At 39.5% G+C, this 15,971-nt stretch overlaps 1 protein-coding gene across 1 annotated transcript in view; it reads left to right on the top strand.

Moving 5' to 3' along the window:
- Positions 1–15,971, top strand: part of CNTNAP5 (contactin associated protein-like 5) — a gene marked incomplete at its 5' end in the record, with an annotated part of 86,095 nt that overhangs the window by 44,989 nt on the left and 25,135 nt on the right. The window contains 2 exons of the mRNA XM_009584488.1: positions 4,690–4,929; positions 6,608–6,832. Coding sequence (XP_009582783.1) covers positions 4,690–4,929; positions 6,608–6,832 — 465 coding nt within the window. The remainder of the gene's footprint in view (positions 1–4,689; positions 4,930–6,607; positions 6,833–15,971) is intronic.

Genomic DNA, 15,971 nt, shown 5'->3' with positions numbered 1-15,971 from the left:
TTTTCAACTTAGGTATCAACCATGGGTGTATTTCATGTTCTTAAACTGGATTTCTGTGGAGTATCTCTGAATGTTAAGCATGTCTTACTGGGCTTGAACTCACATCACATTACTTGGATTAACAGTACTATCTGCGAGAAAGCTTCTTCACTTCTGGCCTTGATAAGCATAAAGTAGGCGTAATTCATTATCTGCACACTAGCGCTTTCAAAAATACTTCCATTTTGGAGCTGGTACAACATCCCAGATAGAGAAGTTCACAAGAGTTTTACATATCCTGGAAAGATGCACTCATGTAGTGATTTCTGTTTACCCCGAAGTCTCTGTTATACATCGATATTGTATAAAAGGAATTGATAGAGCTGAGAATCAGATCCTTTTTCCCATATGCTCATACTATTCATTGTATTCACAGAAATGCTGGAATTCGGGTGTCATTTCTCTCCATACCACATGTTCTCCATTCAGTTGTGCCCTGCCACCTTTCATTGCCCTGCTTTGTGTTTGATTCAGTGGTATTGGCTGTTCTTGCATCTTGCTGACATGGTGTCTGGCCTGCACGTCTGTCTTTGGGGGATGTTCCCCTTGAGGGAGCAGAACCTAAGCATTTGCTCTGGCCAGCACGCCACATAGCATGTGTAAGAAATTGTCATCGCCTGATGTTCCCAGGATTCCACTGCAGAGATGATTTCTTACAAATAAACCATAGAAAATGGCTACCTTCTTATTGGATCTGCCTGGGGAAAACCAAAAGGAGGGGAGTCAAAATGAAGGTGTTCAATTCTAATCCCTCTCCTTTTATCTCCTCATCCATAGCAACACAATGTGACAGGATTCAAATTTGCAATTCTTGTTTTATTCCATCACTTCCTATAAATATCTAATTGTATCCAATTATGGTTTCTCTCTGCTATGGAGAAACAGTTCTGCATAGTCAGTAAGAGACAAAAGTGTAGATTAAATAACGTTGGTATGATTAGCTGCTATGTTAAACATACAATTGACTCACAGTGCACTTATGTATTTATCTATGTAGTACCAGAAAGAGTTTTTCTACGGCTACACTTGCTGCAATAACTTGGAATAAAGACAGAAAGTCTGCTTAAGGCCGACATTGGCATACATGGAGTGTGTGGCAGGCTTCTGAGATAGCTTCTGTGTGTTCAAAGTGGAAGGGAGAAATGACTTTTTATTGCCAGTACACTCAAAATCAAACAAGCCTGGGTTTTAAAGCAGCCTAAAGGAGTTAGAAAACCATTTCTCACTTTCTTTTAATGTGTCTTGGGTATCTCACTGCTTTAGGCTCCTTTATAATCCTCAGTCACAGCATGGATATCCTTGCACATGGCTATATTTCTTCTGTTAATTTAAAAAAAAATTACAGTAGAAAGAACAAACCCCAAAGAAATGTACAGGCTGGATAATATCAACTGCACCAAACTGCCCAGCCACAGGCCAATTTGGCACATTATTTGCTCTGAAGGGACAGGCAAAAATCAATCCTTTCAATGGACAGTCGCTTTCAGCATTCAAAATGAGTGACATCATTATGGATAGTGCAGCTGTCTCCTCGTATATCCCTGTGGTCCTGGAGGAGGTGTGTCATCATCTTCTCTCATGGTGTAGTCTGAGATGAAACTCTGCTTATCTGGTGGAGAAGGCATGACCGTAACACTCCAGTGTGGGGAGGGGAGGGGAAAGACAGTCCTTGCAGACCTCTTTGAGAACAGGATTTGCACTCAGGTTGGTGACATCTGAGAAGCAAAATACTAAAAAGTTAATTTGATGCATAAAGCCTTGATCAGAAGTTTTTGTGCTATTCATTTGGTATGTTAAGGAGACTAGCAAAGTTAAGTGCTTAGGTTCCTGGTTTTATCTTGGGAGCAAGGGAGTGAAGAATCCTTGGGTGAATCTCTTCTGTCTGTTGTAGACAGTCCAAATGCAACATACCCCAGAGAGACTCAACATCTGAGAAACTTTCTTGAGAGTCAGAGAAAAGGAAAAAGAAAAACAGAAGAGGCATACTTTGTTTCCTGTTGTTGTTTTTAAAGGAATCTGTAGGCACTTTGGGATATTTTGGAGCCAGGACGATGACTTAATGCTTAACTTCTTGTGTATCCTGACTGTTTTGTACAGCTTTCAGTTTGAGACTAACAAGTGTGACTTGGATGTCTTCTGAGGAATATTGTAGCAAGTTCTCGTACTCCTGAGTAATAATAATGATGTTTCTTACACTCCCATGCCCTTTCCTTTTCTTTGTATCTGTTACACAAAGCAAGAACGATCCTAATACTTATTCATGCTGCTTCAGCCTCCCTAATCCCGTTCTTACCAACAAAAAGTCCTTTGCTTTTTAAAGCAAATCCTCAATTCATTGATGGAATGTTAATTATTTAGCCAATTGTGTTACCAAGCTACAGTATGAGTGCTCATAGTGTGAGCTTCTTGTGCCCTCCTCTCTGACTCTCTCTTTCTTGCCCCAAGGCTTCTCAGTAAAATTCAGCTGCATAAATACCTTGCTGAAAACAGCATGGCTCATTTGACTGTCACCTCCACTCATCAAAGAACACCCTTAACCTCGGTATTTATGGTCCTGAGGCTTACCCTAAAATCTGTTTTCCTGAACAAAACATTTAGATCACATCCATGAAATTGTCCAGTCCAGCAGACCTATTGGAGTAGAAAGAATCTGCAAAGCCTCATTTGGGGAAGAGTTTTGTTTGTTTGTTTTCAGTTTGTCTCTGCTTCACAGGAATGTATTTGAAGATTAGGCCTAGTCAATTGAAGAAAACTGCCCAAATAATAAACTGATTTGCTTAATAATACTGTGTGGATCTAGGATCATACAGACAGTCTCTGTTAAGCTCTATACTCTCCAGACATTAGAAGAGGAGAAGAGCGAGAAACTTACTTTATGTGGCTTTCCAAAGCGCTTTAGAGAGCAGTAAGAATATGGGTAGTGCAATAAACATGACATCTGTGGAATAATTGGCAATAGTTTATACTCATTCTTTAAATGTTACAGCTGTAACTTGCAGATTTGTATACGTGCAGAGAGAAGAGGCAAGGAAACTGTCATTTATCTTTGTAATATTTGCATGGTTACCTCCCATGCAAAAGAAAACGGGGTAACCATTAACCTTAAAGGGAGAAATCACATTCCTACTTGTTTGGATATTACTGAGAATTCTGTATGGTATGTTTGATTTTGGAGCAAAGTCTCCAAAGAAAAGGATTGTATGTGCACAGTGCAGCAAATGCAGAAGGCCCGATTCTTGTGCTCAGAGGGCCTTTAAAATAGGTGAGCTAACATTTGCTCACCTGAAAAGAATAGCTGGCTAAAGAGGAATTTTAAAATATTTGTTTCTCTGAGAAAAGCATCATAAAATTAGCATGAAATAAACCTGTCTCACACATACTATCTATAGTTCAATTATTCTAATTAAAATCCAGTATTTCTGCTATTAATGTACCAGAAAGAAAAATATGCTAGAATGGTATAGCAGAACAATAGGATTTTGTTGAGACTGCTTTTCAAACCGTTGTTTCATTCTCTTAGTTTGCAGAAGTCTTGCTTTAATTAAACAATTTATGAAAAAAGAGATACTCTTCTACAAGGACTTATCAAAAGATGTAATCTCTTATCTCATGCACTTTGATATAGAACCAACTTCTACAGAAGAATAATTTGGAAAGATAATTTCTTTCATACTACTTTTGCAGGAGAATCACCAGTAAAGCTAGCATTTCAGAGCCTACAAATGCTGATAACTCCTGAACCAGAATTAGATTTCTTAGCAGCAATCAAAATTGCAGTATCTTCAAAAGCGAAACGTTGGCAACTGCCAAACAAAGCCTACAATAAGAAAAATGGTGATATTTTCACAAAGTACTCTAACAATAATCATTATTATCGTTCTCAGAGACCACCTTTTATGGAAAAAGTCTTCATTGTAACACTGTTAGCAATTTCATTGGGCAGATAAGCTAGTTAGCTTGTAGAGACTGAACTGCCCTCTTGCATAGACCCATACAGATCTGGTCTTCAGGAAGAAATGCAATTATGTTTAACAGTTGTAATAAATAACACAACTGTGATCTGAACTCATGTTTCTTGCCTACAACAACCATTCACATGCAACATCAGGTTGGCAGTCATGCATAAATTCTGACTCAAGTCATTTCCCTTCAGTCAGCAAGCCTGGTGCTGAACATGATTCATCCCTGCTATCTGGACTCATCAGCATGTGTAACTCACCTGCTGTTGGGATTAGGGTGTTATTTATACTCTGTACTATGGCAACAAATAGAAAAAAAAAAAAAAAAATTAGGTTTGGGTTTCTCATGTATTGGGTGATATGCAGACATACGATAAAGAAGCTAATCTTTTTCCCAAATGAATTTGCCGTTTAAATGCCAGATGGGGCAGTAGATAAAGCAAGAAAGAGAAGAATGGCAACAAGAAAGTGTCACATACAACTTTTTAGTCCTTTCATAAAGATAAATAGAGACCTTTAGTTTCCAGGGCTGTCCATCTGTCATCTTTTGCCACTGTATGCATTGATATATAATAGATAATGTTTTTTAAAATTCATTGATTCATATTTGTATCTCTGGATTGGACTTCAGGGCTTTGATTACTGTGCAGACTCACCAATGGATGCATGCCCTTTTTTCTCTCTTTTTCAGGGGGAACAGCTTCCAGACAAAAGGGCTTTTTGGGATGCATTCGATCTCTGCATTTAAATGGACAGAAACTTGACCTTGAAGAGAAAGCTGAAATGACACCTGGTGTTAAATCTGGATGTCCAGGACATTGCAGCAGTTATGGTAACCTGTGCCATAATGGAGGAAAATGTGTGGAGAAGTATAATGGTTACTCCTGCGATTGTACCAACTCTGCCTATGAAGGACCTTTCTGCAAGGAAGGTAGGCAATGAGCTTTGATCCTAAGTCCTTAGTGGTCTCTGAATTACAACACAGCTTCACCCATGTCAGCTTGGTGTCCCCCATGTTACAAGAAGAATTTCTAATATCAACTGTCCCTTCAGCATTACTAAGTGTTTACCTTAAGCAGGCTCTAACGCCTCCTTTTGTTGACCTCAGAAATTAAAATGGTGTTAGCTGTACTATTAAAGTTACCAACTATATCCCACTATGATTCCTGTATTCAATTGCATATAGCTTGGCCCAGACATTACAAATAGGGCTGAAATTTTTCATAATAGTTGTCTGCCCATATCTGAATGTTTAGTTCGCTTGTTTTTAAACTTCATCCAGCTTTGTCCACCTTAACAAAATCTTGAGAGATTTTCTTTACAGAGTTTTTGAGCAATGCTGTGACAAAAAGAGGTAGTCTTTTTATGGTTTTTTTGCCATTCCTGTGACAACCCATTCAAACATTAAGAGATTTTAAAAATAGGTGTGAAGCTTTCAGGAGAAAACTGATTTGCATGGTTCGGTCTCTGGTGAATGTGTCCTCACTGAATCTTTCTGGTGGCTCGTAGGAGATGTTGCCAACACCAGAAAAAGGAGCAGGGCAAATAAAGAACATCCAATTAGATAGCATGCTGTTTGGGAGAGGAAGGAACTAGCAAAACTCCTGCAAGGTGCAATCTGAGTGTCTTATTTTCCATGGCTGCCCCTCACCTCACAAACACGACAGGTTTACTAAGTGGACTGCATCATCTGCTGGTGTAAATCGGCTTAGTTGTACTGCAGTCCATAGAACTATGCTCACTTACATGAGCTGAGGATTTGGCACCGATGCCAAGAGAGACATATCAAATAACCGCATAGCGTCCTGTTAGAAGATGCTGCTGTAGAGGTGGAGCTGTTTTATTGGAGAAAGTACTTGCAGTCAGTCTGTAGCTGAAGTTATCACCGTCCTGACTTTACTGTGCCTCACATTAAAAAAACCTGCTGTTATCCCATCTGTATATTTCATGGCCAGACTACGTTGTGTTTATTGAAAACACAAGCATGAGTTCTTGGTATCTGAGCATGCACAGGTAGATGTTTCTCTTCTTTTGGAGCTACCAAAGACAGCTTCCCTTACTGGCTGTCTTTGGGTCAATGTTTTGCCTTAAATAACGACTTTATTTAAAAAGGAGACTGGAAAGGACAAATATATTGTCTTTACTGTGGGAGGAAGACAGAGAATATTGCCTTACATGTCAGCTGTCAGAAGATGGTAAGCCGAGCATTTATTTGGCCGACAGATATTTTGGCTTGTTCCATCTTGTGGAGCGCTGATTCCAGCACTATGATTGTTGAATTTAGAGGTCTCTCTCCCTACTTTGATCTTCTCTGTGCCAGACAAACAGACTGTAAGGAAGACTGACAGATATTTTGGCCTGTTCCATCTTGTGGAGCACTGATTCCAGCACTATGATTGTTGAATTTAGAGGTCTCTCTCCCTACTTTGATCTTCTCTGTGCCAGACAAACAGACTGTGTAGTCCGAATTAAGGAATGGTGATGTCAGCTGGGTCAGGGGCATTTTGCAATGTTCTGCTTCTGGGGCAGTCAGCTCATGTCCATGCCTGTCTGGGAGATCTGAAAATGCAGTAGTTGAAATTATTCCCTTCGTTTATATATGCTTTCAGAGGTTTCTGCATTATTTGAAGCCGGCACTTCCATTACCTATATTTTCCAAGAACCTTATCCTGTCACAAAAAATGCAAGCACCTCAAGCTCTGCCATTTATGCGGATGCTGTCATGTCCAAGGAAAATATTGCATTTAGCTTTCTCACAGCACATGCTCCAAGCCTTCTGTTGTACATCAACACCTACTTTCATGAATATTTGGCTGTGATTCTCTCCAAGAATGGTAAGTACTTTTGATTTGTTACCAAAGGGAGACCAGTGTAATTGTGTTAAGTTTTTTGTGAGAATAGTATAGAATCCTGCACTGATTTAAGTTCATTTCTGTATCTGCAACTTTATCAACTTCATGGTATTCAGTTCATGCAAATGGCCATCACTCTTGTTTATGTCCCTTTATTTGGCATTCAGTGCTACACTTGCCTACTCAGTCTTTGAATAATCATGTTGTTGGGGCTTAAAATGTGCTTTGACTTTCATTTGGCAAGACTGTACAATAGCAATTCCTTGCTATTTATTCCACACTGAGATCCATTAGGCCTCCAAGATAAGGGAATGAGAAATACCATGAATGTACAAGAACACTTGGTGCAGAAATATATTATCATTTTGTCTTCTGCATTCTGTCTTGGCACATGTATTCCTCTTCACTGGCTGTTTCAATGGAACATGGCAAGTACCTCTGAATATTAAAGCCAGAAAATGTCAAAGTTTTCTAGGTTCACTGACCAAAACATGAGGTGTAAATCCATTTTCTATTAAAAGGTACATGGTGTGGGGACTTTTTAAAAACATGTAAAGATTTTAGGGGCATAGGCCCTATGTCTTCTAAGTAAGACTCTGGCTCCTGAGTCCTTGCACTGCTTTCAGAAACTCACTCCAGACAAACATCATCCTAGACAAATGGGGATGTTTGAATTATTCAAGAGTTATAAGGTACTGGAGCACTGGAAGTGATGAGTAAGCATGTTGGTGAGTCACTAGCCTGTGGCAGAACGATAGAAAGTTAATGCTATGTGGTTGAATATGTGCATTTGACCGAATGACCCAGACCACTCTGAAGCCTTGCAAATTCCAAAATAGCTAAGCTTTCAAGTACCGTCAAATGGAACTATAAGGGGGGAAAAAAAAAAAAAAAAGGTTTTATTCTCTAAATGGGCTTTGCAGTAGTTTATCTCCTGGTTATGTCACGCGGCTAACATTCTGGCTGGCATGGGATGAGTATCCAAATCCCTTGGGAGGGGCAGCTGGGACAGTATCAGCCTGGATACATCTCCTTTAAGCGAAGTCATAGCAGGGCAGTGGGACTACTGAGGAAACCCTCTCTCCTCTCTCATCCAGTCCCAGATTTCCATCTCTGATTTGCTCTCGGAGGCAAGTGTTTATGGTTTTCAGATATATGAATATTCCAGTGTGTCGCTTCAGGGTGGCAGAGGTTAGCCCCTGCTGAGATGAAACCTTGGAATCTGCTTGCCAGTTACATTTAGGTCTCTTGATGCCACTCAGGCAATTGAAAATAGCCCTAAAGTGAATGAAAATGTAATATCCATTTAAGTCACCTTTACTGCTGCCAGAGTAGTGTAAAATGACCTTAGAAACATGAGTCAATTGACTTTTATTGATGAAATACAACCACAAGCAAGCTATGATTGTGAAGTTCTGGAAGAGGGGACTCTAATGGTGGTTGGGGAAGGGGTTGGGATCAGGACACTGGGATCTCTTGTAGCAGCTCAGCAGGAGCAGAGATGAGCCTTGCATTTTGGCAGCTGCACTATCTGCAGATCTCTGCTTTGGTTCAGACGGAAATAGGGACTCTCAATACTTCTGGAAATTAGATGGAGCAGCTCTCGGCATGCTCAGGCAATTTAAACAATGGTGCTTTTCTCGGATATGTACCTTTATCTACTCACTTGTAAAATGAAGGTAACAGTCGTTTACAGGGTTGGTGATGTGTCAGGCTCCAAAACTCTGGACTATAAAATATAGCATTATGCAAAGAATGATTAAGATAACTAGCTGATCTTGGTTAACTCTTTCAGGGTTACTCTGTGCATGCTTCTGTGTCATTCTTTCAAGACAGTCATTTCAGTCATGTATATTCTCTGCCTCTCGTCCCAAATGTAATCATTTTTTAAATCTCTTATCCTCTTATTTTTTAGTCTTGTTGGAATTGAAATTATTCCAATGAAAATAACATTCAGATATGTTACTCTCTCTTCCTCCAACAGGTTTATGTTTGCCATAAAATTACTGGACTATGAATAACAATGTCCTTTGTAGCATTAAAATTGAGCGTGATTCTTTCTCTCTTATTAGCTCATTTTCAAGGAATCTTGCTGAGTCTGGCAGCATATAGTAGGACCTAAGCAAGTCCCTGCTGGATAACTGATTGGTTAAATAAAGGTTAGAGTCCTGGTGAAATGGGAATGGGCATTCTCACTTAAGAGGTGAGCAGTAATATTCTTTGCCATAATCCCAAGACCCTTTCCACTTGTTAAGAAACTATATTGGAAGAGTCGAAGTATACTTTAATACTTCACCTTTTGTAGGTATTTTTCAAGCTACTACTCATGTATCCTGTTATTCCTCTTTTCTATTATCCACAAAATAACTAGGCAAATTATTAGTTAATAAAAGTGACAATGAGAAGAATGTTCCTGGTAATTCAGACTTCCCATGTTAAACATTTAACATAAAAGAAGTGAAAATGTCTCCAAGGTTTATTCATAGTTAGACTATATTAAGAAGGGCTTATATGATGGTGAATTCGTATAGGCAGCTATGGTCTAATCCAGTCAGGTGTGAAATGTTTCCTGTAAAATCAATTGGTTTCAGTAAAATTAATAAATAATCACATTTAACCCCAACACACTTTGGACTGTCAGTCTGTAAAGAAAGTCACATCCCTAGAAGATACAGTACATATCAATTGAGACACTAGAATTGTGGTAGTAAAATGATTCATTTAGAGTTACCCAACAGGCCAGTGTCAGGTCTGGGAAAGGAAATAAAATCTCCTCAGGCCCACTCATGGCTTCACCCAACCAGATCAATGCTGCCCACACAGAAAACCTTTCCAGTGCTTGGAGCCTTAGAGGGCAAGTGGTTCATGAAGGAGGTAAAGTTATGACAGATGTTGGGTACCGCTCTATGTCAATGTAGCAGCTACAATTCTAGACCTAGACAGATGACCACCTGCTATAAAATGAGATGCTCAGTAGTGCCTAGCAGCTAATATTTATAGAAACAGTTCCCCCCCAAAGAACTTATCTATATCACAAGGTTGTTCTTACCTCTGATCAATTGGCTCATGGCCTGGCACCTTATGGGTAAGTTTTTGAAAGTTGATGTTTTTAAAGACGACTTAGGGATTCTTTCCACCATTAGTTAATATTTATGCTTCTAAATCGTACATATGCCTTTGAAAATTGTACTCAATAACTTAGTATTGTCCTCTCCTCCCCAATCTTAAATATTGTACCCATGAATTTTTAACTTACACATATATATAGATGTGTATGTATTGTATATAGATGGGTACATACACATGTATATAGATGGGTATGTACGTAAAGCTCACATAGTCCCATTGATCCCACATTCAAAAAATTAGCAGTACTGTAATAAGTGGCAGTGCATTTTTAATATCAGTGCCCATTACTAAGCTACAGAAAATGGGTAAACATCTCTAATTAGCCTTTTCAGTGCATCAGTCCACAGAAGATTCACATCATGGGAAGCTACTGCCAGGAAAAAAATACTTTTTTCTTTCCCAGCCTAAATTTTCACTGTACATTTTTGCATTTACATGATTTCACCAAGTTACCAGTAGCTTCATATCATTATCTTTGCCTTGATCCCTAAAGACAATAATTGATGGGGGAGAAAAATGTTAAGAAAGAAACTGTTAGTGCTTCTCCTTTCTCCATTCTTCCTTCCCTGCAAGTAATCAAATGTGATATGAATATGATGAAGTATACTGTCTCGGAAATGTTTTCCTAAGTCTTTGATTCTCAGTGTTGTTGGCTTTCTCCATGGAAACAATATGATTCCTAATCTAGAAAAACAGCAGACAGACAGCATCAAAGAAAAGAGATAGAATCTCAAACTATCCTAGAGTGATTGAAAATTTATCTGTAGTTATAATCTGATCTCATAAGAAACGAAAAAAATTGACTCCTTTTTTTTCTTTGTTTCTATCCAGTACCTATTGCCATCACGGTGAGCTCTGTTCTCAATTTCTTTTGGAAAGCAAGACTCTGAAATTGCATAGGAAAGATTAAAGACATGGAAAAAGGCACAGTTAAAAACAAAAGTACAAATGGAAACAGATTGAGTAATTCTTCTGTTAGGTCTCTGATACTAAGAATATAGTAGCAGGACCTAGATCAACTCCACTATCCTGTCCTATAAGGTCTTGAAATCAGCTGATATTTGAAGTAAATAGGAAAAGAAACCCAAACCTGTAATACAAGTGAGCTGAATTAACACTCTGCAAAAAAGAAGCAAATGCCATCAGTGAGAAGCTACTGATCTTTTTCTTTTTAATAAACTAGAAATCTACTGTAATCTCTTCCTGTCTCCAAGTCAGAAGCAGCCTTTCTGTTGAAGGCATGTAAACTCTCCTTATTGTTTTTGCTTTGCAAGTCTGTTGAGCTGATCTCCAATATCTTTTCTCAAGCAAAACCAAAGCTTTTGTCATTCAGTGGTAAAGAAAAGCAAAAAATCTAGTTCAGTCTTTGAGGCAAAGAATCTTTCGATTCTGTTCGCACTGTGCACTCTGGAGTTCAATGGGGCAAAGCTAAAATAATTAGGGAAAATAGGACTTATTGAAACACTGGGGTGGGTTTTGGGGGTGATTTTCCTGGTTCTTTTTCTTTACCACCTTGCAGGTTTTAGTTTTGGGATGTAGATACCACAGGACATAACTAACTGCTGCAGGGAGACCCTCTAGGCTATGCTATTACTAGTGCAATTGTCTCTTTTGAGAACACCTTCTGGCTTATAGACTTGCAACACCCATTGAACAACCTGCACAATTTGTGTGACTGAAGTGGAAAATGGTGCCAAGGTTCAGGTATAGTTATTTTTATCAGATCAGGAGCAGGAGAGTGAGTTGTGTTGGGAAGTGTGGGAGACAGCTTTGTTGAGGAGACTAGTTTTCAAGCGACTGTCTGTGAGTGACTGAGAATTGTTCCCAGTCTAGCTCTCGTTCACAGCCACTAATTTTTTCATATGGCAGATAGGACTATATATTTTCTAAGCATAACTTCAAGCAATTGTTGTAGTTGGCCCTGAAGGCCTATGTTATTCACTAAGTGAGGGGCCAGTGAGAGTTTGACTGGGAATGGTGAATGTAAAAGAAATTTTCCCAGTTGCCTGTAAACGGGAGGCTGGCTGTGGCACCATCCATAAGTAGAAAGGGTTGGGGTGGCAGGAGATCTCCCAATCGGTTTCTTTATGTAAATAGAGAAACTCCTGTGGTTAGAAGCATCTCTGGTCCCTTGGATGATTCACTGCTGTAAGCACACTTCACAGAAAATAGGAATGCTGATTAGAGTTTTCAGTTCAAATCCAGCACTAAAAAGTCTTTGAGGGAAGAGGTGGACTTGGCACCCAAAACTAATTTTTTTTTTTGTTTGTCTGAGCATATGGCACTCTAAATCTCTAAGTGTGCAAAACTAACTTGAAAGGAGAAGCAGCCACAACATTCAGCCAAGGACTCTGACAGATTTCTTTATCTGCTTTCAAAGAGGACAGAACTGAAAGATCTGTCTCATTAGCTGAATTCATGGACAAGTTTGTATTCATGAAGATCATTTTGCCACACTGAAGGATCAAGAGATGTCTGGAGACCCACAAGGGAAAAATAAGGGAACTGTAATTGGATTACATTGAGCAGGAAAGGCTGAGCATGCAGTTAATAATTGATCTGTGCTCTGTATATATACAGACTGACTTTGAACTTACTAGTATCTGGGATAAAACCCCAGACCACTGGCTGTCGATAATCAGGTAGGAAGAAAACATACATTCCCATTTGCTTGGAGGAGGTGTTTATCTCCTAGAAGACTTAAATTCCTAGCTCGCATTTTGCAGTTGAAAAGTAATTTTTATTGTTGGATTTCTGTGGAGCTGTCCTGAAAGGGGTGGGGAGGAAGGACAGAGGGTCACAAGCTCCTGTGTTTAAATGGATTCTGCAGATATACATATGCTCTTCAATAATTCTGAAATGAGGGGCTTTTCAGAACCCATTTTACCAAAACCTTTAGCCCTGTGGATTGATAGTAGTCATTTTTCAGTTTTTCTTAAGTTGTGAATTATCTATATCGTGGACGCAGAGAGCTGTGCAGTGAGAGCTGTTGTCCAGCAGAATCCCTGGCTCAAGTGCTGCCTTGGAGCAGTATAGCTGTTTCCACACAACAAAGAGCCCAAGCCAATAATACTTGGAAAAGCCAGCCTGGGTCCAAGCAAACCTCCTTCTCTATCTTGCTTGTAACATCCCTATTAGCATGTTAATTTTTCCCATAACATATCAGTTATGCTGGCTGGATAATGAAAAGGTGACTTTGTCCTTCTTGCCTGATGAAATTGGATGTTTATGCCTTAGTTCTTTACGAGTGAGACTGGCCTTCAGGAATCCCAGGTTGAGACCAGGGGAAAATTCTGGAGCAAGGAAGATATACGCTTGGTGGAAGAGGATCAGATCAGGGAACGCTCGAGCAAACTGGACATACATAAATCCATGGGCCCTGGTAGGATGCACCCACGAGTGCTGAGAGCGCTGGCAGATATCATTGCAAGGCCACTCAAGAGGCGATGGGCACAAACTGAAACACATAAGGTTTCAGCTGAACATCAGGAAACTCTCTTTTACTGTGAGGGTGACTGACTACTGGCACATCTTGCCTAGAGAATTATGGAGTCTCCATCCCTGGAGATATTCAAAAGCTGTCTGGATATGGCCCTGGGCAACCGGATCTAAGTGTCCCTGCTTGAGCAGGGAGGGTTGGACAATATGACCTCCAGAGGTCCCTTCCAACCTCAACCATTCTATTATTCTGTGAAACATTGCAGAAGTATGCATTTGAAGGTAAAGTAGTGAAAGTATATGTGTATAAGCATGTATTTTGCTACAGAAAAGTCATCACAATGCTACCATTATATGGTTCTTGTACTAGGATTGTTACTAAGTAAATGTTTCATCCTTCCTCTCATTTTCTCCATTAGATGACTTAAGAACACAAGTCAGTTCTTTGTATGCCAATGGTTGTGGCTTGTTATGAAACTCAAATATTTCCCTTGAGAGTTTGTTATAATCAGGAGAAGGTTACTAATTAAAGGATCCAACTTCTCCAGTCACAGAGGCCGGCATAACCTATGAAGTAAGCAGTGCTTAGATGGACTTACTGGTCAGAGGAGCAGAACATTTCCCAGAGATTCGTGACCAGCCAGGCAGTGTCTATAGAGCTCAACACAAACAAGGATCATTAACCTTAGAAAACTATTAATCCACAAAGTTCTGTGCTGTCTTTATTATGAGTTAAGAATGAAAAGGAGGTTTGAGAAGAGAGGCATATGATTATTTTTCTCTAGTTTTATTTAAAAGATTATTGCTCGCTCTCCTGCTCCACAGACATCATGTAGTGCTCAAATTGATTGTTTCTTTTTTTCTGTTCAGACTATATTTTTCCAAGTTCTCTGAACTTGCTGAACATTATGGTTATTTGTTAGGTCAGTGTGAAACAAGTCCTTGCTTGAACAAGTATCTGTACTGCCAAAACTGAAACAGGAATGGTTGAAAGATGTTAGGAAAAGAATGAAAACTATGAGCCAGGATCTCGGTGAGGGCAGGTTGGTATGAATTCCTCAGGGTATCACAACAGAGGATCTCAGTCTTTTTTGCCTGTGAGCTGTTCTCACAGAATTAGTGATGATGCATAATTTGCAAAGCCAGGTTGAACTTTTGGAATAAAATTCATAGGTTGATACTTTTTATTTCATTCACTGGGTAAAGAATAAAAGCTCTTCCTGCCAGCCTGGCTGCTACACCAGTCTTAAATGAAAAGTACAGTGTGAGATGAAAGCCTGGCAAGATTCTTCTACATGCAAAGGTGAGTAAGCCATAGGACCTACTAAATGTCTGACCATGAGAAGACTAATGGCATCCAGTGTGTATTTAAAGACAGGAGGAGAGATCTGAGCATCAGATCCAATAGTATCATACAGATAGCTTTTGTTAATGAAGGGTCTTAAAATGACTTTTAAAATTCTGAAGAATGTATAGAAAAGGTATAGGTTAAAATTTACCAGAATAAATCTCACCATCAGAAAGCAGGTAATTTCAGGGAGATTTAACTGCATCTGATGCCCTCAGCTCTTTCCTTCATCTTTACATTCAGTCACCTTCAGGGAAAAAAGATAATTAAATGTAGCATCACTTTGTAAAAGAAACAGCAACCAGTTCCTTCACCAAAAAGAAGTATCTAGGAATGGAGAGAGAATGATAATGACCAATAGCATTTTTTTTTTAAAATTGCTGCTCACCCAGAGGTTTCATGTCATTTTCCAAAGGATATTAACATTCATCTATTTCACCAACAGAAAAACTGTGACACAAAGAAGGAAGACAATTTGTCAGCAGTCATCAAGCTGGTAGATCCCAAATTGTGGCAATGCTCTGTCCATCGCCTCCAGGGTACATAAATACACCATTGTGTATGCTTACCCATGATCTAAACCGGAGAGACAGTGTTTAGTATTATCCCACATCCATGTGTTAGCCCTGTTCTCATTTCAGGCTAGCCACATCAGCATGGACATGGGCTGTTTTGTTTAGACAAGTGTTCCCCTTAAAATCACTGGAATAAGCTCTGTGTTTAAGCCACGCAGTATGTGCATGATGAGCTCTATGATTGTGGTCCTCCGGGTCATCTTTTAGGCTTGCAGTATCTTCTAGCTTTGGAGCAAGAAGCATCTGCCAGTTCCTTTTTAATTGCTGGTCAGCCTGTGTTAAGCCAACTGGTGGCTGGTGGGAATGAGATATATACAAAGGTTAAACACATTTGTCAGTCACGTAATGGAACTACCTACATTTGTTGATGTTTAAGTGACATTCTCAATCTGGCTCCAGCTGCCTAGCAGGATTGCAAAGTGAACTGAGGTTGTGGGCATCCAGATAGGCTCCTTTAGGGGCTTTTAGGGGTGTGGGTTTTTTGTAAGTTGAAGAAATGCAGCGCGAAAGTGTTTTTTCTTTAATATAGAATGGCCTGAATACGATCCTCAAGTCGTGAATGTCTCAAGCATTGAGTGGGAGGCATTCAAATAAGCACTTATTTTTTTCACTACCATGAGAAATTACAAAA

The sequence above is a fragment of the Fulmarus glacialis genome, unplaced genomic scaffold (assembly GCF_000690835.1).
Source record: "Fulmarus glacialis isolate BGI_N327 unplaced genomic scaffold, ASM69083v1 scaffold4709, whole genome shotgun sequence".
NCBI lineage: Eukaryota > Metazoa > Chordata > Aves > Procellariiformes > Procellariidae > Fulmarus > Fulmarus glacialis.
This window is presented reverse-complemented; position numbering and strand designations above follow the sequence as displayed.